This window comes from Parasteatoda tepidariorum, chromosome 6, assembly GCF_982258835.1.
Source record: "Parasteatoda tepidariorum strain Cologne lab strain chromosome 6, Ptep-v5.0, whole genome shotgun sequence".
NCBI classification, from domain to species: Eukaryota; Metazoa; Arthropoda; class Arachnida; order Araneae; family Theridiidae; genus Parasteatoda; species Parasteatoda tepidariorum.
Window position 1 is genome coordinate 79159887 of NC_141760.1, and position 25032 is coordinate 79184918.

At 31.9% G+C, this 25032-nt stretch overlaps 1 protein-coding gene across 2 annotated transcripts in view; it reads left to right on the forward strand.

The window, feature by feature from the left end:
• The window catches only part of LOC107447254 (lachesin), a 116728-nt gene that overhangs the window by 56169 nt on the left and 35527 nt on the right, over positions 1-25032 (forward strand). For both annotated transcript variants that reach the window (XM_071178474.2, XM_071178475.2), the window contains exons 4-7: positions 1032-1193; positions 3774-3902; positions 10808-11098; positions 12869-12943. In XM_071178474.2, the coding sequence (XP_071034575.2) occupies positions 1032-1193; positions 3774-3902; positions 10808-11098; positions 12869-12943 (657 nt within the window). The remainder of the gene's footprint in view (positions 1-1031; positions 1194-3773; positions 3903-10807; positions 11099-12868; positions 12944-25032) is intronic.

A 25032-nucleotide genomic window follows, 5' to 3' on the forward strand; every position in this document is an offset into this window, starting at 1 on the left:
TTTATTTTATATATCACAGCAATTTTTTACCTTAAACTAAATCTTCGACATACCGTAAATAGATCTACTGCACTCAAATACACTAGAATCAAAATAGAACCCACTCACATGAAAAGTACTTTTATTTTATTACGAGAAAATTTTAACCCTAAACTAGCTTTCAACAGCCTGTAAGTAGATTATCCTAGATTAGACCAATTATACAGCCTTTATGAGGATTGGAATGTGATTCATGTCATGCAGAACAAGGAGTCCCAAAATAGTAAGTGTGCCAAAAACATAGATAAAGTGAGCCAAAGGGTGAGCTTGGCGAAGTTCCCTCTTGCTGTAGGGGTTGCACCCATTTAGGAATCAGTTGAAGCTTTGCCTAGCTATTTGAAGGTGACTAGGTTTAGATATGGCGCCCTGGTGAGTAATTCTAGCTTCTCCCCCCTCTTGTATTGTAGAATGTTGCTTAATTGTATTCAATATAAATTTTAATGATTTAAAATATTCTTGATTACATATTGATACCATAACATTAAGTAATACAAGAGGGGGGAGAAGCTAGGATTACTCACCAGGGCGACATATCTAAACCTAGTCACCTTCCAACTGTTAGGCAAAGCTTTAACTGATTCCTAAATGGGTGCAACCCCTACAGCAAGCGGGGACTTCACCAAACTGACCTTTTTGGCTGACTTTATCGATGTTTTTGGCGCACTTACTATTTCGGGACTCCTTGCTCTGCATCACATACACAATTATGGAACCTATTTGAACTCTATAATTAACGATAAATTAGTTTTTCTATATACTGTTATTAGATCTACCACAAACTACTTCTAAACTTTTAGCCAAAATCTGCATTTCCATTTTGTAATACTTAAAGTGATTTGGTATATTCGAGCAGAACTAGCAGTAAGAAAATTTGAAGCAGTGTGTCAAGCATTGGTGCACAGTTCATTTGTTTCTTTCAGTTATCAACTCTAATTTAGATAACTACGCAAAACAAATTGCTGTGTAAATATTATTTTATTTTACATTTTCAGTTCCACCGAAGTTTGTAGAAAGAGGCGAAAGTGAAGTTATGGCAAGAGAGGGAACTAACATAACTCTCAGCTGCAAAGTCAAAGGTCATCCATCACCGACCGTTACATGGGAAAGAGAGGGTGGGCAAGAAATTTCTGATTCTAAAGGACAGATAGCACAAGGTGGGTTGAGCAAATATGTATATAACATTTCACCAATCTTAATAGTTTAACAGGTTAGTTCTCATGCAATGAATTTTAAAGTCTCATGTACTGTTTGAAGTGCCATTTGATTTTGCTTAGTTTCTAGTGAAGTTAAATATCTTTAAAATCAAAATTGTATATATATATATATATATATATATATATATATATATATATATATATATATATATATATATATATATATATATATATATATATATATTAGAGTATAAGAGAGCAATTAACGTCATATCTTGTTCCTCTCATGTTTCTCATTGATAGAAATGATTTATTTTTACACAGAAATTCTTATAGGTTTTTAGGTTTTCAACTGAACAGAGATAATTTTTGAATTCCTTAGACCAGTGATGGGGAAACTACGGCCCGCGGGCCAAGTCTGGCCTGCGGAAAAGTTTAATCCGGCCCGTTTAAGAGTGCCGTCGTGAGAATGTTTGAACGCGTTCTTACTTCGTAATGTGACGACCCGCATAAAAACTACCGGCGGCGATATTCAAAACACAATAGTATTCTGGACAAATCCATCCGACCGAAACAGATGACTCGTCTTCGCTCGAAACTTCCAGACACTCTCGCATTTTCGATTCATTGTTCTGTTTTCTCGAAAGAACCGGAAAAATCCAATTCCCGAACATTCCTTGCAGGTAGGTATAAATACAAGCGAGGCCGCCCGATGATCAGTTAGTTAGCGACTTAGTCAGTCATCTGCAACGATCCGCTGTGACTCGAGTAATTGTTTGTGTAATCCCCGAAGCTCCCACTGCCTCAATAGTTCGTGGGCCGAAGACTCAAAAGCAGTTCTAAACTGATTTTCGTTCCTACACTCGAGTGGTAATTTTAATCTTTCAAAATAGAACTCAATCTTGCCTGGGAAATATAAATTCACGAATTTCTCCAAAATATAATAGGCCATTAATTGACAGTTATCAAAATATTGAAGAACTATTTTAATTTCATGAATACAGAATTTTGCCCATGAATATCCAAAGAGGAGGGTACTGTGACGTTACATGAAAATGAATTGACCAATCACAACCAAAAAGCTTCGCGATTTGCCTCTGCTCTAGTTCTTGTTTCCTTTGCTTCAAACTGCTTTACAATTTTTGTAAAAACGTTATAAAAGTTTAATAAAATTATAATTTCATTTTAAGAGGACCCGCGCAAGAGCATTAGTTAGCAGTAAGTTTTCGTCAATTGCGTTTCTGTGTGTTGTTCTCCGTAGAAGGTAACGTCTAAAATGGATGTTAAAAAAAAGAAAAGTGGATTCAGAATGTCGAGTTTTTAAAGAAGAATGGACGTGGAAATATTTCTTTACTTTATTTAAAGAAAAACCTGTGTGCTTACTTTGCAATACAACTGTTGCAGTTTTAAAAGATTATAGCATTCAACGCCATTTCAAGAGCAAACATGAAAACCACTCCTACTCATCGTTAAGTGAAGAGGTGAAAAAAATTTAATCGAAAGATTTAATGAAAAATTTATCAAGTCAACAGTAATTATTTCAGAGAGCTAATCATTCTCAAAGATGCGCTACGAAAGCCAGTTATGTGTTGGCTTATAATATTGCTAAATCTAATAAAGCATTTTCATTTGGTGAATTTATAAAGCAGTGCATGATAGATGTGTGCGATATTATGTGCTCTGAAAAGAAAAATGATTTTCAGTCACTGTCTCTCTCAAGAAGAACAATCACCGAGAGAATTGAAAATATTGATAAAAAATCTAATTTCACAACTGACTACAAAAACTCAAAAATTTATTTTTTATTCAATTACCATGGATGAAAGTACAGATATCAGCGATACTGGCAATTATCAGAAAAATGGAACCAGAGTTTAATATTTTTGCGATCCCATTCAATGTTAATTACTAAGAAGTTGATGCAAAATTTTAACTTGAGTTAATAGAACTGAACTGTAATACTCTCCTGAAACAAACTTTTCATACAGTACCATTGCTAGAATTTTATAAAAATTTAAGTCCAGATAATTTCCCAAAGCTTATTACTCATGCAATGAAGATAATGACAATGTTCGGCTCATCTTATATATGCGAACAAATATTTTCAACAATGAAGCTAAAGAAAACTTCCTTAAGAAACAGAATTACAGATGAGCACCTTTCATTAGTTTTAAGAATTTCTGCTTCGCAAATGGAACCGGACTATGATGAAATTTTGAAGAAACAGTCTCAATTTCTTTTTTCTCATGCACCATCAACCAGTAATAACACCAGAAAATAAAGTAATAATACTTCACATCAAGAACTACACTAAATTCATTTTATATTTTGTGCTTATAATTTTCTTACATTTTGCTTTTTTACTATTAAAATAATAAGTGTATATAATAATATATGTATATGTTTATAGAACACATAAATTTTTTAACGATTAAGCATTATTCTTTGGCCCGCTACGATTGTCTAGTTATTACAAATGGCCCGTCTTAAAAAAAGTTTCCCCACCACTGCCTTAGACAATAAGTATTCCCTTTATTATAGACAATATTTATTGAAACATTTTTAATTCCGTATTTTTAGGCGAAGATTTAAGCATTATAAAAGTAAGCAGACTGCATATGGGTGTGTATGTTTGCACTGCCACTTCCTCCATATATCAAGGGCCAGCTTATCAACCCATAACAAGAAATGTTATGCTTCATGTATTGTGTAAGTAAAATAATTTCCAATTATCTATCATTTTAAAATAAATAGAGTATTCTAAACACACAAATAAATAGCAAAAATAATTTATTTATGGAATTAAATCAATATTATCAAACTATCAGAAACCTTTTAATATTTATTTCTATTTATAAAGGAGAAGATTTCTTCTTTCATTTGGTTTTCATTTTATTTATAGATATTTTTTGGTACAAAGATATTTTTTGGTACGGAAACAAAAGCATCAAAAAACAATTAAATCATTACGTTAGTATTGAATAAATGATATGTCAACAAAAATAACGCTATATGTGTATGATAAGTTGAGTTAACACTAGAAAGACTAAACATTGATGTAAACCTAGAATGACTGAAGAGGCTAGTAAGTCTCTTTCCAGATTGCTTGCGTGTAGATCAAGTAGACACTCAAAATTTTAAAATATAATCAGAATGAATTCAGTAAAAACATGTTATAGACTCGATCATCAAACTTCTACTGCATTTCATTCAATTTAGTTAAAGATAATATTGGTTTAAACTGAACACTAGCTTTTTAATTATAAGTATACATAAGTCTTAAGGTAATTGAGTTTTCTTTTCTCTATAAATAATAATTATAGATACATTGAAATACTCTTGTTTATTTAATGAAACTGGTGAACCATTTATACATCAAAGGGTATCTTATATCCAAAACTACCAGGGTTTCTAGGATACCTAGCAAGATATCTTAAGAGCCACTCTAGCCCCTCCTGTCATTCTAAATATTCATTCCATATATGCATTTTCATTATGCTAACACATGAATTATTAAATAAGCACTGAAATTGAATAAAATTATGAAAAGTCAGAAAGACTTTACACTTTCTGTAGGTAATTTTTCGAATAACAGAGTAACAGAGAATTAGAGGGGCCAAATTGGCTCCATCCGTTTTTCGAGTGTTGTTGGAAATATACGTTTAGAACAAAGCTTAAAACAAAAATATAAATCGAGAATTACACAATTTAAGGTTTTCGACCAGAATTTGTAGTGGGTAAAAAGTCTATTCGTATTATGTTCATAATTATCAGAACTAAGAAGGTTAAAATAAAATACCTAAACCACTTAGACCCATTTTTTTAATATTTAAGTTTTTTTACAAGGTTTACTTACTAGTGATATTTCTTATTTCTGCAGCATCTCTAACAGAATTATTCTATCTATATCAAAATCATTGTTGAAATAAATTGAGTTGTTCTAGAGAAAAAAAATTTGTAGTTTTCAGAAATATTTCTTATTTTTCGTAACATTTTTACTAAATTACTTTGTTACAAGAAACCTTTTTTTGTTATGAGTTATTCTATAAAAACAGTTCATAAATTTGATTTAAAATATTGTTTTGAGGTATACCATTAATTTTATTGCAAGAGTTTTTTCTATTTAAACGAATCATAAAAGGATTTAGGTTTTTTTTTTAGAAAATATACGGATTCAATATTCGTGCATTAAGAAAGAACACCTTTAATGAAATAAAATAATTTATGTGTCAGCTTTTATTCACTTTTTTTCGATTTGCTTATAAATTAAGTAGGTTACATTAAAGAAGGACAGTAACATATAATTATCTAAACAAATCTTATATTAATCAGGTTCTTTCAAATTCAAGTTATATTCTACACATAGGCAACACAAATAAGTCTGCTTTAATTATGTATTATATAGTTTTATTTTTTTCCAATAGTAGCAACTATAAGGCAGCAATTAAACTTCAGCAACTTCTTTTACATCCTTTTTTTCCCTTTTATGTCGGATATTTAAGCATTTTTTTGTTACTGTACTCAGCTTCTATATCCTTTACGAGATAGAGTAAATGTCAGCATTTTTTACTCTCTGTTCTTTATAACCTTTTTCTTTTACTTTAAAGAAGGGTTCCAATTACTGTTTAATTATCACTCTCTCGGGACGCTTTTAAAGGCTTGACCTTGTTACCTTCAGGCCCGTAAAAGATGTTTTTTTTTCTTTACTTTTATCTTTAATCACTTCGGCTCTTTAATTTTAATGTGTATATTTTTTAAACAGCTAGTTCTAGAACTTAATTATCTGCGATTAATGAATTCATGAAAATAGGAAATTATATTTAAGAAAAAAGAAGGTATTTAATGATTGGAAGGCAGATTTAGAAAGCTTTATTTTTTATGTCAATAGTATAATTAAATGTTGAGAACCAAGATGCGTTTTATTCTGAAAAGTTAATAATACCGTTTTGATGATTTGCAATAAAACAAGTTGTATCTTTAATAGTTTTTTTTTCTGCTAAAGCTTATTTTTATGGCAAAGCATTGATTTTAAATTTTGTTTAAAATAACTGTTTTTCATAGCAATTTTAAGGAATTAACTTACTTAAACAAAACAAAAATCGCTCAATTGTACCAATAAAAAATATGGGTTTCGAATGAATTTACGTATAAATGAGAGCACATTATCGGAATTAGATTAAATTAAAATTAATTGATATCTTTATTTTTGCAAATTAGGTATGCATTGAACATTGAACAATATGTCATTGACCAGTTTTTCCGCTGGATCATTGACCAGTTTTCCAGTCACCACCCACAGAATTTTTTAAAGTCATTAAAATGCAATGCAGAGATTTTGCATAGCGTTTGTATTGAGTTAACTGTAGTGCTAACCTCATTTTCTACCTTTTAGCAACTATGTCATTTTAAAAAAATATTTCACGCATGAGCTGTGAGATTAAAATAGTGTAAGCGTGAAACCCTAATGCTTTGAAAAATCTCTTTATTTAGGGTATTTCCTACGAAACACACTACATACTAGCTGTTTAATAATAACGTGAATAGTTTAGAAGCAGATAGTTCTTGAGCTTGGTTTTAGCGTTTAATGCATTCATCAAAATGGAGATTTTTAAATAATAAAGAATAAATTTTAAAAATTCAAAATTAAAATTAGAAAGCCGGTGATGGTTTGATTAAATATTGAAAAGAAAATAGAGTATCTGTTCATTTATTATAAGTACCTAGAAGATTGGCTATGACGTCATTAGTTCTCATATGTCATCTAATAACCCTAAATTTTACCCCTAAAAAAACAAGCGCAGAACACGTCTCGAAAAAGCAAAGAGAGTAGTACTCTTAAAGGTTAATGATACCTTTGCTGATAATCTTTAAAACAATCCGGAAATTTAATAGTTTCATTTCTGAAACATATTCCTATTTTCAAATTTTAGGAAAAAAATTTACTTGTATTTTAAACTTTAAGAAATTATTCCTCTTGCAATATAAAAAAAGCGCAATTATTTCACTAACACGCTGGGTTCTTTTAGTAGTCTTGGAGATGAAATGGGAGAACATATTAGAATTTAATTCCATTAATATGAATTGTTGTCTTCAATTTTAGTTGGCATGAGTTAGTATACGGTGCTAAAAAAACTGAAAAACCTGAATAACTTTTGATTTAATGATCGGATCCTTAGGTTCAAAGGTTCAAGGATTCAATCATAACGGTTCGAGGGGGTAACCTAATATATGCTATTTAATTATTGCAGACGATATTTTAAGTGTCAAAATCAGACAGAAAAACGCACTTTCTTTGAATAAGCATACCTTTTTTACGATGGATTTGGTTTTCTGATCCCCAAAATACTACGCAATCTGGGAAGTAATCGCAATAGTTTGGTCTGGAGAGTGATCTAAAGTTTGGACCTTTTTATGTAAATATTATTTTTTGCGTATTTCGCAATATCTTAAATAAATGTTTAAGATAGTTGAAAAGTGTTTGCACACAATTATGAAATTCGTTTAACCTCATATAATTTCATGCAAAAAATAGATTTTAGTGAGTATTTATTATTTTTTATTTTGTTATTTTTAAAATAGTCGAAAAACTTCAATGGTTGAATTGTAAGGCAGCATACAGAACAATGTAATTTTAAATGACGAAATACAAAATTTGAGCGAAATAGGTAGAATAGTTTCTGAAAAATCGTATTTTGAAAAAGTCCTATTTTTTTAAATTCTCCTAAACATATCCTAAATTATTTGACCAATTTTGCTTAAATTTTGCCGTGTAAAAATACTTTCTTTAAAATTGTGTAAAAAATTGTATACCTTACGATTCAACATTTTCGACTCTTATTGAATAAACTAATAAAAAATAATAAATGGAAATTAAAGTTTATTTTTGGATATTTGCGGCTAAACGCTTCAGTGAACATTATCTGTGGCTGAACGAATGTCATAACTGAGTGCAAAAATTTAAATTCAATTAAAAAAATTCTCAAGATATAGCAAAATGCGCAAAAAAAGACGAAGTTAATTTTAAGGGGTCCTAACATTGGACAGCTCGTCTGTCCAAATTATTGTGACCATTTTTCCTAGATTTCGACTAACCCCAGTAGATAGGTGGTCAAAAATCCGAATCGTTCGAATAAAAGGTACGTTTTTCAAAGAAAGTATGTTTTTGTGCCTGATTCCCTAACTTAAAATATCGTCTGCATTTATTAATTAACATATTTGGAGTCACCCCTTTAAGAGGTTTAGTTCTAGAAGGGGAAAATCTGATCATTAGATCAGAAGTTAATCAGGAAGGTCTACTCTTTATTTTGCACTTCGTTCATTAAACAATATGTCACTAACCAGAAACGTTTGATTTTTATTGAGCACACTGTATATAGTGACACATATTTCACCTCTAAATTTAATGAAATAATATTTAATTATCATTTATTGTTATTTTATTTCGAAACAAGGCTGTTTTTTCAAGTTATAGCTTCTAAAATAAGTATCCAGCAAGCCTGTTTCAAAACAATGATAAAGAAATAAACCATAGAAGAGATATAAAAATACTTTTCGATTGAATATCAAAAAATAAAAATAATGAACAGGATTAAAAATTTAATTCCTATACAAAATTTAATAATATAAATTCATAAACGTAATAAACAAAAAAATGGATTGAGAATAAATTATAGGTTTGCAAAAGTTGTGAAATTTCGAAACGGACACGAAATTTAAAAATACTGAAATTTTAAACAAAGGACGAAAATTTTAAATATCTAATTTTTTTAATTCAATTGCTCATCATTCTAAATATACTGCTGCAGTTGGTTTGATTTAGTTTATTTCAATCTTAAAATCTACTCGAAACTAAAATGAACGCCAGATAATACTCGTTTAGGAAATCAGTCAAATAAAAGGGGCAATTAAAAATGCATTTAACTTTAAAATACGTACGCAGCTCAATCCTTTTGTTAAATTTATACGCTGATTTAATTAGACTTGCATTTTACTAAATTCCTCAAAGCTAAACTGTGCCAGTTAACCTCTGTGGCGAGCATAACGAGCTAATGCTCACACCGCAAATTACGTAATTGTTAGGTTCAAGTTGGATGATTTCATGGAGGATTAAAAGGTCTCTTGCTTCTAATTTGAATCCGTTTTGTGCTATATCAGTTAATTTGATACTTAAATCCTTTATTAATTATTTAAATAAAAATCACATAAATACTGTATTCATGTTTTACGCAATATACAGATACTTTTTTTTAATAGTAAGCATTAAATAAATAATATCAAGTAACGGAATCGAAAATGTATATATACATGATCAAAGGCTTCATTGACTTCAAAAATATGGCGATGGTACTAATGTGTATGATACTGATATAAGGGGGATTGCTACCACAGTATTTATAAGGGCAATACCAGAGTGCCACATTTATTTAAGTATTACCGGCGTTAATTATAGTTTGGTGATGTTTTAAGACCTTTAAAATAAGAATGGAAAATTAATCGTTCTCTGAAAATTATCATACGAATATTAGTGTCTTTACTAATTATGATCGAAAATTACAGTTAACTAATTTTGAAAATAGGTACAAATTTAAATGAAAAGGTTTTGTTTTAAAATGCTAAATTAAGGAAGAGAAGTTACTTTTTCGTGTACATAAACTATATATATATTTTTTTTGTATGCTTTCTTGCAATATTTTTACTATCTATAAATTTTAAGTACTTTCCCATTGATGTAAAAAATAATTTCTCTCTCCCACGTGATTTTCATTTTCGTAACTCGTGCTAAAAAATGTCAATCAAACTCGATGCCAAAAGTAATAAAATACAGCAAATAAATTAAAAAAGAAAGAATTACATTAGACTAGGAGGCTCCGCCCCCTGCTCGCTAACGCTCGGCATTTCTCTCTGGTTATTTCATTTTCTGTTTTTAAAAGCGCTATAAGTTGAGCCACCTTAGCTAGATTTGGCATGTGACATTTTTAGCGGCAATCATTGGTCTATTTTCTAGCGTTGCCATTCGGGGAGTTGTAATGAGGCTTTTTTTTGTCGCCGTATGAGAGAAATATATATATAGATATTTATATCGAAATTTTAAAAAATACGAAAACTGAAGAGAGATTAATACCATATCCAGTGCGAATTGCTATGTGACATAAGGTTATAGTTATATATTGTCAACGAGTAAAAGTACTATTCATTTATTGCTTTTTATCTTTTGTAAATTCCTAAATTTAATTTCTCAAATGATCAGTTGAATGTTTTAAAATCCAAGTATCATTTCATTTCATTACGTTTGACATATTAATAAAATAAGCTTGCTAAAATTATGATAACTACGTATTTTATAAAAAAAAAAATTCGCCCTCGAAGGAAAAAAAAAAACAATGATGAATAGGAAGCAATCATGAGTGGAACGAACATGGGTAATGCCTCCTAGTATCGTAACAAAAACTTCTAAAAAATCAAATAAGAACTTCCAAATGTATTTATGCTCATAAAGTTTAAGCATAAAGCAATGGTTTTCAACAAATATTTTTTTCATGCATTTGTTTTAAGGTAGCTTTGCACTAAAAATGAATTTCTTCATTTAATATTGTTTTTCATCATTTCTCAACTAGTTCCTCCAATGATTTGGATTCCTCATCAACTAATATTCTCGTCTTTTGGTGAGACAGTTTCTCTGGATTGTTACACAGAGGCATTCCCTATGTCCATCAATTACTGGACGAAGGCGGACAGCTGCAACATCCTGCATCCCAACGACAAGTACGCTGTCAGCATCTCAGACAATATCTACCAAGTGAGCATGAAACTGGTGGTTTCCAACATTGGCAAGGATGACTTTGGCGTTTATAAATGCATCGCCAAAAATTCACTTGGATCAACTGAAGGACTTATTCGATTGTACGGTAAGTTCTCTTCTTTTTATTTTCGTCAGTATGAAGATTAAGATCCTGAATTTATCACTATGGCGTGAATGTTTTGCACTTTATTTTGTACTCTTTAACTTACAAAAAGTTATGATGATACTTAACACACATAAAATTTAACAAATTGTCTGTTAGGACGTTAAAGATTGTCTTTAGACCGAATTTATCAGTACATTTATTTAAATTTTAACCATTGATTTTCTGTTAATATTCGATAAACTATGTTAATGCATGTTTTCAACAAATGCATGGTTATATAGAGTTGAAATTTCAGAAAATTGTTTTATGATATATGACGTCATATTTTCATGGTACCATTAATATAAATGGAACCATTTATTAATACCAAAAAAAAAATGAATAAATGGTTATACATTTACTAACTATTCATACATACTATTTATTTATAAATTTTATTCTTACTTATATTTTTAGATATTGCATATTTGCAGAAATGAAAATATTTTTTACGAATTATACTGTATATTTTTAATGAGATAATTATAAAATGCTATATTTTGTTTAAACTATATCCACGTTATGAAGGAAAAAAGATAATTTTTCAAATTCCACCATATTTTTTGGTATACTAAATATGAATAACTTATTTCTTCTATAAATTATATTCATTTTGGAAACCAAAACTATATTCTTCGGTATTCTGAATATTACTCTCCAAACTCTAATTTAAAGTGTATGGCTGTTCGAAACAAAAATACTATTTTCTAAATTTCACTAGATTTTTAAAATATTTCCTTAAAAAAATTAATTTTCTACAATATTCTATATAAATTTATAGATGGCTTAATATCTTGATTTAATCTAACAATTTCTTGGTCTAAAAGATATGTTTCAATAGGTCTTCGAATCTCAGCTACCAGTTATCCCACTTTCCACTTCACTGTAAAAAATCCAAGTTCAAATTTCGGTATAAAGTACCAGCCTCATCCGTATGCTGGTGCTCAAATGGGTGCATCGTCCGTATGAATCATTTCACCGTAAAATCCATTTATACCATTAAATATTATGCCGCAGATTTTGCAGTAATATTTAACTTAATTAACTTAATTAAATAAATCTTAACAGCATATACGTGATTTTGTGGTAATTTTAACTGCAGATTTTTTGTTTCGTAACATGATAAGATAAAAATGAATTTTATGGTAAAAAGTATCGGCAACCTGAGTACCTTTAGTTTTTACCGTAAATTGATCCGGATTTTTTACAGTGTATATGCTGTTTCAATTTTGAATACATGGGATTTTCAAATTCAACTATTATTTGCTTCGGAGCCATTTTGACACATTTGGAGAAACCTCTTTTTACAGCGTGAAACTACAGTGTAGAACTATTACATTGCAGAACTACATTTACAGTGTAGAACTATATTTACAATGTAGAACTATATTTACACCATAATTATTATTATAAACCGCAAAAAGTTCTATTCTAAATTATATTCATGTTAGAAAACAAAGAAATTTTTTTCCGAATTACACCATATTCTTTTCCCTAACTATAAAAGAAATCCAATGAGGCGTAGAACTTTCGATAATTGCGGAATTTGATGATGACGAATCGATCTTCAACTCATTCCAAGTATGGTATTTTTTCTTCGTTCGAAAATATACCTTTTCTTTATGTTTTCTCCCACAGCTCAAACTTTTTTAACTCATTTGTGTCCACTCCAATGCATCGACTTTCTCTAACTCGATATATTGTCTTATCGCTTTTTTCATTAACCCGCAGAGGCCAAGCCGCCAATTTCCAAGCAGAACAACAAAAAAGAAACCGAAAAGGAAGAGGAAGAAAGCCAAGAGAATAGTAAGTTAGATAATTTTCTTCAATTTTGTCACCATTTCTTTTAATTTTATTCCGCCTAAGTGAATTTCTTTTTATCGCTTCAACATATAGCGTCTTAATTAACTTCCGAACTAAAACAGTGAAAAAATATAAAAGTTGCCTTTTAATATTAGATTCATTTTTTACATTGCGAATGTGTATTTTTTCAACAGTTTCGAAAGTTTTTTTCGTTTTAGTTTCCAGCAATGAAATGAAGTTTCGTCGTAATGGATAAATTTAGTTATAGTTTTCTTCTTTTTTCATATATTAAAATGTAAGAAAGTGAAAATTATTTTATTTTAATTTTAAAATGTAAATTAAATAGCAGATGGTATTTTTTTACAAATATTTTCACCATTTCTGAATCGTATCTTCTAATTTCCGCAGCGAATAGAGAGTTAAATAAATCTTAACAAAATCTCGTTAACTTTAGAGTGTCGCAAAAACAATCTTTCAACTGGAAAATAACTGAAATAATAATTTTATAAGTTTATTCAAAATTCAATTGACAATATTTAGTTTTTTTTTTAAATCTGAACAACCTCATCTCAAATTATTTTTTCAAAGTTTTAACAAACGTAATTTATGTAATATCTGATAGTAGCTGTAGAAAATAAAAACTTAACGATCAGTGTTAAACTGCCTTCCTTTGAGATTGTGAAGGCACATTTTTCCAACTGTCTCAAAAACATTCTTCTTTGTTATTAATCACAGACAAAAGATTAAAGTATGGTACATTAGAATGAAATATGTTTGTATTAAAATGCAAATATTATTTTTTTTAAAAGAGTGAAAACCTAATTGAAATTAAAGAGCAAAATTTTAAAAAAATTTCATGCTGCAAGTAACAAATAACATAAAGGAAAAGATCACCACTGATATATTGCTTTAGTAGAACAACAGTATTATTTCAATCTAAACGTCGACAGCTCAGAGCAGGTTAAATAGTTTAAAATCACTGTTTTTGTAAATTTTTTAGGTCTTTCTGTGAAATCTTTTTAATAATTTTTGATTCATTTACTTTTATTAAACGCGAAATCATCGCCTCCTGCTTGTTCTATTTATTCATCACTTTTAAAAACCATTACTCATCTCCACTCAGAGAATGCTACACACTCAATCAACGTCTTTTTTCCTCTGTATTTATTATAAAAGCAAAAAAAATATTTTCAAAATGTAATGGAACTAATATAATTTTTTGTATAAACCCTTAATTAATATAAGATAATCGTAACTAAAATAAGTGGATATCCGTATTTGAAAAATAATCAAACGTACTAGAAAAAAAATTAAAGATGGAAAATAATCAAACGTACTAGAAAAAAATTTAAATATGGGAAATAATCAAACGTACTAGAAAAAAAAATTAACTTGGGAATTCAGATTGTGTTACTCAATGAGAAGAAATGCCTGGGAGGTCCTTTTAACAAAAAATTGAACATTAAAAACTACCATTCAGTTTAGTTTACCTTATCAATTAAAAATTACCAAAAATACGTACCGTAATCTGGTAGTTTAGAAATTACTTTTTCTCAGTACATTAAGAAAAATCATAATAATTTCCGGCATTCATTACAGTATAACAAAATCTTACTCACCTTATTTAAATAAATATATATTTTTATTATGAAAAATATAATTTCCAAAAAATGTATATATATCTTTTAGCTGACATCTTACATTATTTATAAGGTCCTAATTAATTTACATCGCATCTTAGTTGACTTGCTAACTGACAAACATCAAACGAATTGAAGGTTAGCTCTTACTTCTATGTCTTTTTTAAGCTACAAATGAGCATTTTTTATGAATATCAAAATTTACTTTTTGTCACTTTTACTTCTAAAAATATTAAACATGGCACAAGAAATTTTTTTTATAAATATTACTAAATCACAAGCGAAGACAATTTTTAATAAAAAAAACTTTTCGTTAAATAAAATTGTAGAAAAATGTTGCCATCAAAGAAATGCACAGTAATTGCATGAAACTTCTAGTTCGCTTAATAAATTATAAATATAAAATGGAGCTGAAAGGTTCAGTTTTTATTTCTTTGGTTAGCAAAACTATATATTTAATATTCGCAGAAAATAGTGCAAACAGAAACGACTTATCAAATATTAGTATTCAAATCTCAACGGAGGCAAATTAGCGTCATTTCAAAAACAGTCGGTGAAATTAAAACTTGTGAATGTTTATGCTTAATAAATTTGAATTAAAAATGAATAGTTTATAGAGAATTAAACTTTTTCCATTGAGTGGACAAATCTAGAATTTTATTCTCTGAAAAGTCTGTTTACCGCTGAGAATGCCACCTAAATATGTATCGACCAAACAAATTAAATCTACGAAGTCTTCTGGGAATGATTTTTTAAATGCTGAAATTTACGGCCTTGGAAGAAAGTTTAAGCATTTGCAACCTCCTGGCGGATCAGAAACTGGTGTTTCCGATGCGTTCAGATGCCCAATGGAATCCAATAAGTCGCCAAGTAATGATTTTTTGAATAATAAATTGTATGGTCTTGGAAGGAAATTGAAACACTTACAACCTCCTGGTGGATCAGAAACTGGCGTATTTGATGCTTTCAGGCACCCTATGGAAGCAATTTCTACCGCCAAAAAAGTAAAGAGCTACTTGAAGTCACAAATCTTTGAATCGTCTCCATTATCGAACGATAACATTGCAGCCAATTCACCATCCGGAAGAAATTGGCCCGATAAATATAAATCAACTGTTTTTGAGCCTGATGAACCTCTAAAACCACTGAAAATTAAAATTGTTAATAATAATCCAATAATTGGGAAGGATGATACTAAAATAAAGAATAGAAAGTACGAGATTCGTAACCCGATTACTTCTGAAGGCATTGAGGATAGTTTCAAACCATTGTGTTATAAGCAGCCTCCTGGCGGAAAGTCAGGCCTTGTCTTAGAATATAATGAAAAGCCTCAGCCGTTTTAAAAAACTAATGTCATTTTATATAGTTGTGTGACTGTGAATGTTAAGAAGAATACTCTTTTAAAAAAATGCTGATACTTTAATTTAATTTAAAATTGTTTGTTATGTAATTGGAATTTAGCATAATGAAAAATTAATTTTAAGAAATATGAAATTGTTTAAATCTTTAATTTGAAAATAAATTTTTATTTCACTTTCTGTCAAGTTTACTATGAATTTTAATTACGTCTTTACGCTTTGTATGTATACGTAAAAAAATTTTGGACAGACCTGCGACTTATTAAATGTATTTATTGGAAAAACCATCCTTACTTGTTTAAAGTTTGTAGAAAGTAGTTTTAATTAAAATGGATTTGTCCTTCACTATGCAGTATTACTACGATCATAAATAGCCAAGTTACAGCAAAATATAGAAAAAAGAGATTTCTTTCGGGGTAATTAACACCCAAGATTTGTTTTTTGGTATTTTCAGTTATTAAAATTAAATTAAATAAAATGGAACAAAAATTTTAAAAAATAAATAGCTGATTTTCTTTACGGTTTATACAAAATTACCTTTGGTTAATAGAAAATTACCTTCTTTTTACCAACAGTTTTATTAAGTCACTATGCACAATGACTGAAAACTTTCCCGTAAGCATAACCCTTTTTTGAAAAAGAATGGGGGATTTGGGATAGTAATTGTAATCATTTATGCTGCTAAGTGAGAGATCGAATGAGATCAATTATGAGACAATCAAACCATTAATTAAGAAGTTATATGGATAGAAAAATTCAAAAATTTATAATTCATTATATACAATTCTTTCATTCCACTTCGTAATATATAAGTTCAGAAACTATAGATTTTAACCAGACACCTAAAATACTACTTGTTCTATTGACTCCTAACTAATCTATACAATTTAGCGTAAAAAGTAAGAAGGTAACAATACTTGATTTGGCTTGATAGCTAATGTGATGCATAAATATGGGTGCAAATACAAAATTGTACATTGTGGTACGAAAAACATTATAATTTCTAAACTATTGGCCCGATCGTCTCGGAATTTGGCTCATTCGATTAAGCGCAAGAAGTAGAAAGGAAATAATGCTTTACTTGAAGGTATAAAGGATATTCAATACCTGCCCCAACATCATCACCGTTTCACCCCACAAAAAAAAGTAAAAAAGAAAAGTGAAGAGTATAGAGAAAAGTATATGAGTTTCAGTCTTCATTTATTATGACATAAAAATAAATTTCTGTGAAAACTAATATTGGGTTTTATTTTTTCCAAGAATATGTCTACAAGGTACATTTATTAGTAAGTACAAAGCTGTATGTTGTATATTTATAGAAACTTTTATAACTTTTTATATTTGGTCCGATCATCTTGGGGCTAATTTTATTCAAATAAGCGCGCATTTACATCAGAAAATATTCCTTAAATGTTCAGATAACTCCAAGAACAGTTTTAAAACCGTACTTAAGACACGTCAAAAATCATACATTTTACGCATAAAAAGCTAATTAACTTCAGAATTGTTCATTTTATTCAGCCAGGAATAGTGTCCTTCAATTTAACAAAAAATGTATCGGAAACAATATTTTATTTGGTTAAATAGTGAGGTCTGATGCCCAAATAGGTACAAGTACCAAATTGCACATTTTTGCTAATGAAACCTTAGTAATTTCGAAACTACAGGTCTGATAGCTTTGTGATTGGGTTCATCTAATTCAACGCAATACGTACCTCACTTGCACGTGTGTTGCACCACTCCCATTTCCTTCAGAAAAGGAGCAGAGTTCAGATGAGAGTAATAAGAAAAAAAGTAAATATTAATTTCCTTAAATTGTTCTGAACATTATACTTTTATTTTCAGACACTTTTTTCTCAGTATGAAATACTAGCATAAAGTACTAACTAAACTTTTTTTCTGAAAACTGTCACCAGCAATTATTTTAGTACCAATTTTACATTGAATTTTTCAAATTTAATGCTTCCTTCTGAGAAATAAGGAATCCACACCACGACTCTTGAGAGTAAATTACTTTAAATTTTTCAAATGAGGCTTAAATTATTTCTTTTTATCTCTTGATATTCTAAAAAGTTTTTTCTCCGCTTAAGAAGTTATATGTCAACAAAGCTACAAATTTCAAAGTAAGAAAATAGTAATTTTTAAATCAATGCATTTAGCATAGTCCCGCAGTGGACTGATCGTTAAGACACGGTTCCCAGCAGATCACCGAAGTCAAGCATCACTGGCTACGGTCAGTGTGCGGGTGGGTGACCACTTGGATCAGTCTGCGTAGGGATCGAGGGTGTGCGGTATGGGTCCTCATTAAACTGTGCTACCGTAAAGTGTTCGACTTCGCGCGCAGGTCGTCGTGCTACCGAAGCGGGGGTGCCATCCCTTCCGCAGAGGATCAAAATTGTGATGGCATGTCTTCGGATCATCCTCAGGGATGTTTCCCAGACCGTCGCCAATAGCCCATTGTGCAGCTCTAGTGCGACGTAAAGTAACAACAACAACAACATTTAGCATAAAATACGAGACCATGAAAACAGTCCGATTTCGGAATAGGAATTTATTGTTTTAGAACTTTTTCTTAATTTATTAATATGCTTTAAATTACATTAAAAGTTATTTGAAATTATTTATTTACTCCGTAATTTTCATTTGCTAAATTTTTCTTCATAATAAGCTCACTATTTTTTTTATTTAATTATGAATTCATTTGTTTTGACACTATTATTCATATTTTGGGAGGGGATTCAATAAATCTATTACTGCACTACCTATTGTAGGTGCTCATATTTGTATATTTGGTACCGATTATCATGACCCCTATTGTTTTTTTATTTAAAATACCAGTTGTAAATTTTCAAGCAACCGCAACTGATTAAGCAACACTCAAATCAATGATGTTTTGACATTTTTTAAAACCCCTCCTTAAAACGAATAAGTCTTCATTTTCTGAAATTAATAAACAAAATCAAAATTAATTACGAAAAAAGCAATTCAGGATTTCATGTTCTTTTATTTAATGAAACTAGAACTAATTTTTCTAAAAATTACCTAATACAAACTACTTAGAGATTTTTGTCATAATTTTGTTCAAAATTTTGCAAAATAAACAGATTCTGCACAGCATGCTGAAATCTTCTATTACTCTTAATGTAATATGTTTTATAAAGATTGATTCATTTAATATCAATTTTAATTTTGTTGTTTTTTATCCAGAAATGAGTTTTGAGAATCCTGTAAAGACATTTATTGAGTTGAATACAGTACTTTATACATGTTTTGTATTCAATGTGCTTATTCCATCGCCCAATGGTCTGTTTAACGAAAGGGTGAAACGGTTTATCAAGTAAAAGGAGGAATTATCAGGAATTAGATAACGAGGTCGCACATAAATGAAAAATAATTTCGTAACCCCTTAACTATCTTTTTGTTTTTAAACAAAAACGGTCATAAAAGTGACTACTTTTTCATTCAGGAAAATTATGTAAAAAGAGGTATTTGTACAATATATCGCTGATGGGCTGCTACAGTGGCACAACTCAAAAAACTCGTGTTTTGGATTAAGAACAGGTGTAAATAAGAAAATGCACATTCTTTCAGCAATAATACTTGCACAACTTGCATAGTTCAACTTCGTTTAAGCAAACGAAAGCATTTCTTATGCATTTTACTTAGCAATGAAAACTGTTATAAATCGAGCATGCTATCAGCGAGCCTCACACTATATTTATTTTTCCTGTAGAGTTGCACTTTCGTAATCTGGCAACTTCCATCTCTTGTATATTCTGAGTTTATTTTTCTAATCGTTCTTTTCCTTTTTTATTTCTAAGTTCATATTAAATACTATTTAAAATAGCTGTCACATTTATTTTGCTAATATTTACAACAGGTTATGGGCTATTAGCAACGTTTTACTGCGTGGATAGTTGTTTTTGACGACGTGTATGAACTTTTGTATGCCAAATCGTGAGTAGTACTTCGTTTTTCATTAACGTTAGTGGTGAAGTGATTGCTCATTTTTGTGGATTAACAGTTTGGCGATGGAAGGAAAGAACTTTATACAGTGCACGAAGTTGGAAGGTGCGTCCAACTGGACTGACTGGAAATTAGAAATCAACTCTTTATTCGTCCTAAATGATTGTGTTGGAATTCTGGATGGCTCAGTTGTAGAACCGTCGGTACCTGTGAAAGACGCCAGTGCCGAAGCGGTCAGTGAGTACAACAAAGCGCTCGTATCCTACACAAAGACGAATGCAAAAGCCGCAATAATTATTCGATCAAATGTATCGGCGGATATTTTAAATTTAATTCGTATGCATGGTAACTCTGCACGGGAAATATGGATGGAGTTGATCAACAACTTCGACAAAGTGTCGAGTGTAAAATTGGATACTCTCCTTCAACAATTTTTCACTTTCAAAATAGAAAAGGATGAAGACGTAATGAAATCTCTCGCACGTTTGCGTACGTTATGGGTCGAGTTGCAACGGGAACAGGAGGCGAGCGGCGAAGGAAAGTTGCCTCAAAATCTGCTCATGCCGCGTATATTATCGATTCTTCCGGATGATGAATACAGAGAGTTCAAGTCGCAATGGGACTCGTTACGAAAAGCCGAAAAGTCATCCGAGAGACTGATGGAACAAATAAAGATGCGCCTTCAAAGACAAAGTGTATGCATGAAGGAAGATGCTACAACAGCTTTTGTAACAAGCGGTGCAAGGTACAGTGCCAACGGAGAGAAGAAATGGAGGAAGGGGACAAAGTATCAGATGGCGAGAAAATCTCAACCTTCAACAGCTACAGGTATGAAACTTAGTAAGGCCAATGATGGTGTGAAAAGCTTCCGTGGCAACTGCTTTCGGTGCAATAAGCCAGGGCACATGGGAAAATTTTGTCCTGATTTTCCAGACAAGCCAAAGACGTCGGGTAATAAAACCGAAACCTTTTTTACTCATTGTAGTGCTTTTATTTGCCAAAATGACAGTAGCCGAAATGTGTGGCTCAAAGATGATGGAGCTACAGCACACATCACAAATTCAGTCGAATATTTCAAGACGTATCGTCATTTTGACAAGCCAGTAGAAATCGTAGTTGGTAACAAACAGACAATACCAGCTTATGGTTGCGGAGAAATTGACATGTGCGCAACTGTTGGAACCCTGCAAAAGTCTATTGAGCTCAGTGATGTATTGTATGCACCAGATATCAGCAAAAATTTACTATCAGCTTCAAAGGCGATGAAACGAGGAATCTCAAACTTCGGAGATTCAGATGACATGGTTTGTCGTTTCTTTCGTAAAGAAAACCCTGAAAATGTACTTTTAGAAGCTCCATGCTCATCTAGTGGACTTTTTGAATTACGTGCAAAACCGGTCAAGCCAGAAGGAGGTTCTGCTGCTTCAGCTTACCTAGTCGACGATGACGTAACAACACCTTACCAAGATACAACAATGGTGACAACGACAAAGTTGCCATTATCAGTTTGGCACAGAAGATTCGCACATCAGGGAGTACAATATGTGAAACAGTACTTGCGCCAAAATGGTATAGACTTCACTGATGATGAACTCTTTTGTGAACCTTGCAGGTATGGTAAACAGTGCCGACGGACTTTCAAATCAAAACGATTTAAAACGAAGGAGTCAGGTGAGATCATACATGCAGATTTACTCGAATCGCCAGTTTTATCAAGAGGAGGAAAGAAGTACATGCTAGTGATCAAAGATGATTATTCCAAATTTCGAATTGTGGAATTTCTGAGACATAAAGATGAAGCTGTAGATAAGATTAAATCGTTTCTTGCTCGGGCTAATAAAGACGGCATAAATGTGAAAGAACTGGTTACAGACGGCGGTCGTGAGTTCGAAAATGCTAAGATGGCTAAACTGACTGATGATGAAGGCATCAAGTTAAGAATCACTATGCCGTACTCGCCAGAACAAAATGGTGCAGTTGAGAGAGAAAACCGCACAATAATGGACTCAGTTCGTACTATGCTCAAAGATACAGGCCTACCGCTGTTTTTATGGGCAGAAGCAGCATCGACGGCTGTCTACATTCTTAATCGAACTGGACCAAGTAAAATCACAGGGAAATCTCCATTCGAAGTATGGTTCGGACGCAAGCCGAAAATCGACAAGTTTCGAATTTTTGGATCAACTGCTTTTGTACATGTACCGGATACCAATAGAAGTAAACTGGACGACAAGGCTGTTAAGGGATATTTGGTTGGATATTGTGATTATGATGGCTATCGTGTTTTCATACCATCAAAGAATGACACAATCAAGAGTGCCAATGTGGTGTTCAACGAGCAGCAGATAGGTCTCACTTCCTTGTCTTCAGAAACGACTTCTAGTGCCAGTACTAGTACATCAACTGGTATGCAGTTTGAAATTTCAGGCAGTTCCGACGGTACTGACTTGCAGGAGGGTGAAAATCTTTGCAATGTAGAAGATGAACCATCACAGATGACGACGCATGGATTGCGTGACCGATCAACTATACGCCGCTCACCCAGATTTAACGACTATGAAGTCTACAGCAGCATCCTGAATTTGACAGAACCCCAATCATATGAAGAAGCTATGAAGTCTTCGATGCATGTCAACTGGAAACGAGCCATGGACGAAGAGATGTCTTCGCAAAGCAAGCACGGTACGTGGAAACTTGTTGAACCACCTGAAGGAAGAAAGATTCTTGCAAATCGCTGGGTTTACAAAGTGAAGACTAACCCAGACGGCTCTATCGAAAGATTTAAGGCTCGATTAGTCGCGAAAGGATATACGCAGACGAAAGATATCGACTACGGGGAGACTTTTAGTCCAGTGTGTCGCTACGACACTATTCGAGCTCTAATTGCAACAGCAGCTAAGGAGAAATTAAAATTATTTTAAATTGACGTGGAGACAGCTTTCCTTTATGGTGATTTGACTGAAGATATATACATGTATCAACCCGAAGGATATGATGACGGAAGCGGACGTATATGCAGGATGATCCGACCTTTGTACGGTCTTAAACAAGCTGGTCGATGCTGGAATGCCAAGTTTACCGACGTGCTAAAGAAGCATGGTATGACCCAAAGCAAATCTGACCACTGCCTCTTCACTCGTAAAGATTCGGGACACAAGATGCTGATGGCGATTTACGTCGATGATGGTATTGTTGCTGTACAAGACGAAGCATCATTCCTCACCTTTATGAACGAACTCAAGCAACATTTTAACCTTAGAGTGACAACGTTAAATTGTTTTCTTGGTCTACAAGTTGAACAGTTGAAGGACGGTTCAATCTTTTTGCACCAAGAAGCATTCACTAAAAAGATGCTAGAGCGTTTTGGGGATGCTACCAAAACATCACGCATTCCGGTGAAAAAGGCAAATCTGAAAGTTGAATATGAACTTCCGAATGCTGATGGGATGATAAAGATCAAGGAGGCAAATCCTCTTAGCAGTCACATTCCATACAGATCAGCAGTAGGTAGCTTACTTTATTTAGCGATGGGAACCCGACCTGACATTGCTTATGCAGTAAGTTTAGTATCTCGTAAATTGGACAATCCCACAGAAACTGATTGGGAAATTGTGCAGACTACATTCAGGTACCTTCGTACTACCGTTGCACATGGCATTGTATATAGCAGTACAGATGATAGAAGCCTTATGTTGTTTAGTGATGCAGATAACAACAGTTGTGCTGAAACTCGGAGATCTCGCACAGGTGTGATATCTTTCTACGGTGGAGGTGCAATTACTTGGAGAAGTAAATTGCAGGAGGCTATATCTAATTCAACAACAGAAGCAGAGTTTATGGCAGCAGCGGATGCGACAAAAGATCTGATATGGTTAAAGCGCCTGTTTGCCGAGATAGCCAACGACGTCTCATTACCAATCCTCCAGATTGATAATCAAAGTACCATCAAGTACATCAAAAATCCGATGTTTCACGCTCGCACTAAGCACATCGATCAAAGATACAAGTTTGTTCAAGATGAGTTTGCTAAAGGACATTTTGAACTAGGCTACGTCAGAAGTGATGAGCAACGAGCAGACATTCTGACGAAGGCACTTCCAGCACCTCAGTTTCATGCTCAAAAGACATTACTTGGTGTAAGAGCAGTTCTTTGAGTGACAATATTGACTGTTTTCATGCTCGAAGGAGGCTGTTATAAATCGAGCATGCTATCAGCGAGCCTCACACTATATTTATTTTTCCTGTAGAGTTGCACTTTCGTAATCTGGCAACTTCCATCTCTTGTATATTCTGAGTTTATTTTTCTAATCGTTCTTTTCCTTTTTTATTTCTAAGTTCATATTAAATACTATTTAAAATAGCTGTCACATTTATTTTGCTAATATTTACAACAAAAACTTTAAACCCACTTATCTCAAGACTAGATTTTTCGATTTGTGCCGCTTTTGCAGCCCATGAGCGATATGTATACATTTTTGATTATTGGAATTTTTTTTATCTTGAAATTCTAAACTTTATATGTACTCCATATGCCCATGTAACTCTGATTCCATCATATACACAATATTGGAAAATATTTTTTTTCTCAGAACACAAATCACGTGTAATCATAAGGATCATAAGTAGCTCCACTGAGACTAAGAAATACATATCCGAAATGCATATATTTGGAAAGCGCTGACACTTAATTTCCTTTAAATAGTCTGGAGCAAGACTCTAGTGTATGAAATAAGAAATAACAAATTTCAGGGCGCAAGAGATTAATAGGTTTAAACCTTTTTGTTACATTACTTTTGAACGTTCTGTCCCGAAAATATCAAGGGCACGAGAAATAGGAAACAAGGGTTTGAACGGGAGCCAAATGGATGCGGTTAATCTATAATTAACAATTTGGCAGTTGCTGAGCTTGTTTTTTGTGAGACGTAAATAATGGTAAACTCGCCAATATTTCCAAAGCCTTCTTGAATGTCTATATTTTTTCTGTGCCAAATTTCGTGCTTTAGATAACATCTGTTCAATTTCTATGGAATGATGGTTTGCTCTGACAAAGTGACTTTGTAGTATTGGATGGATAAAATATTACCTCATCAATGCTTCTGCAAATTTGAAGCAGATCCATTGTTCAGTA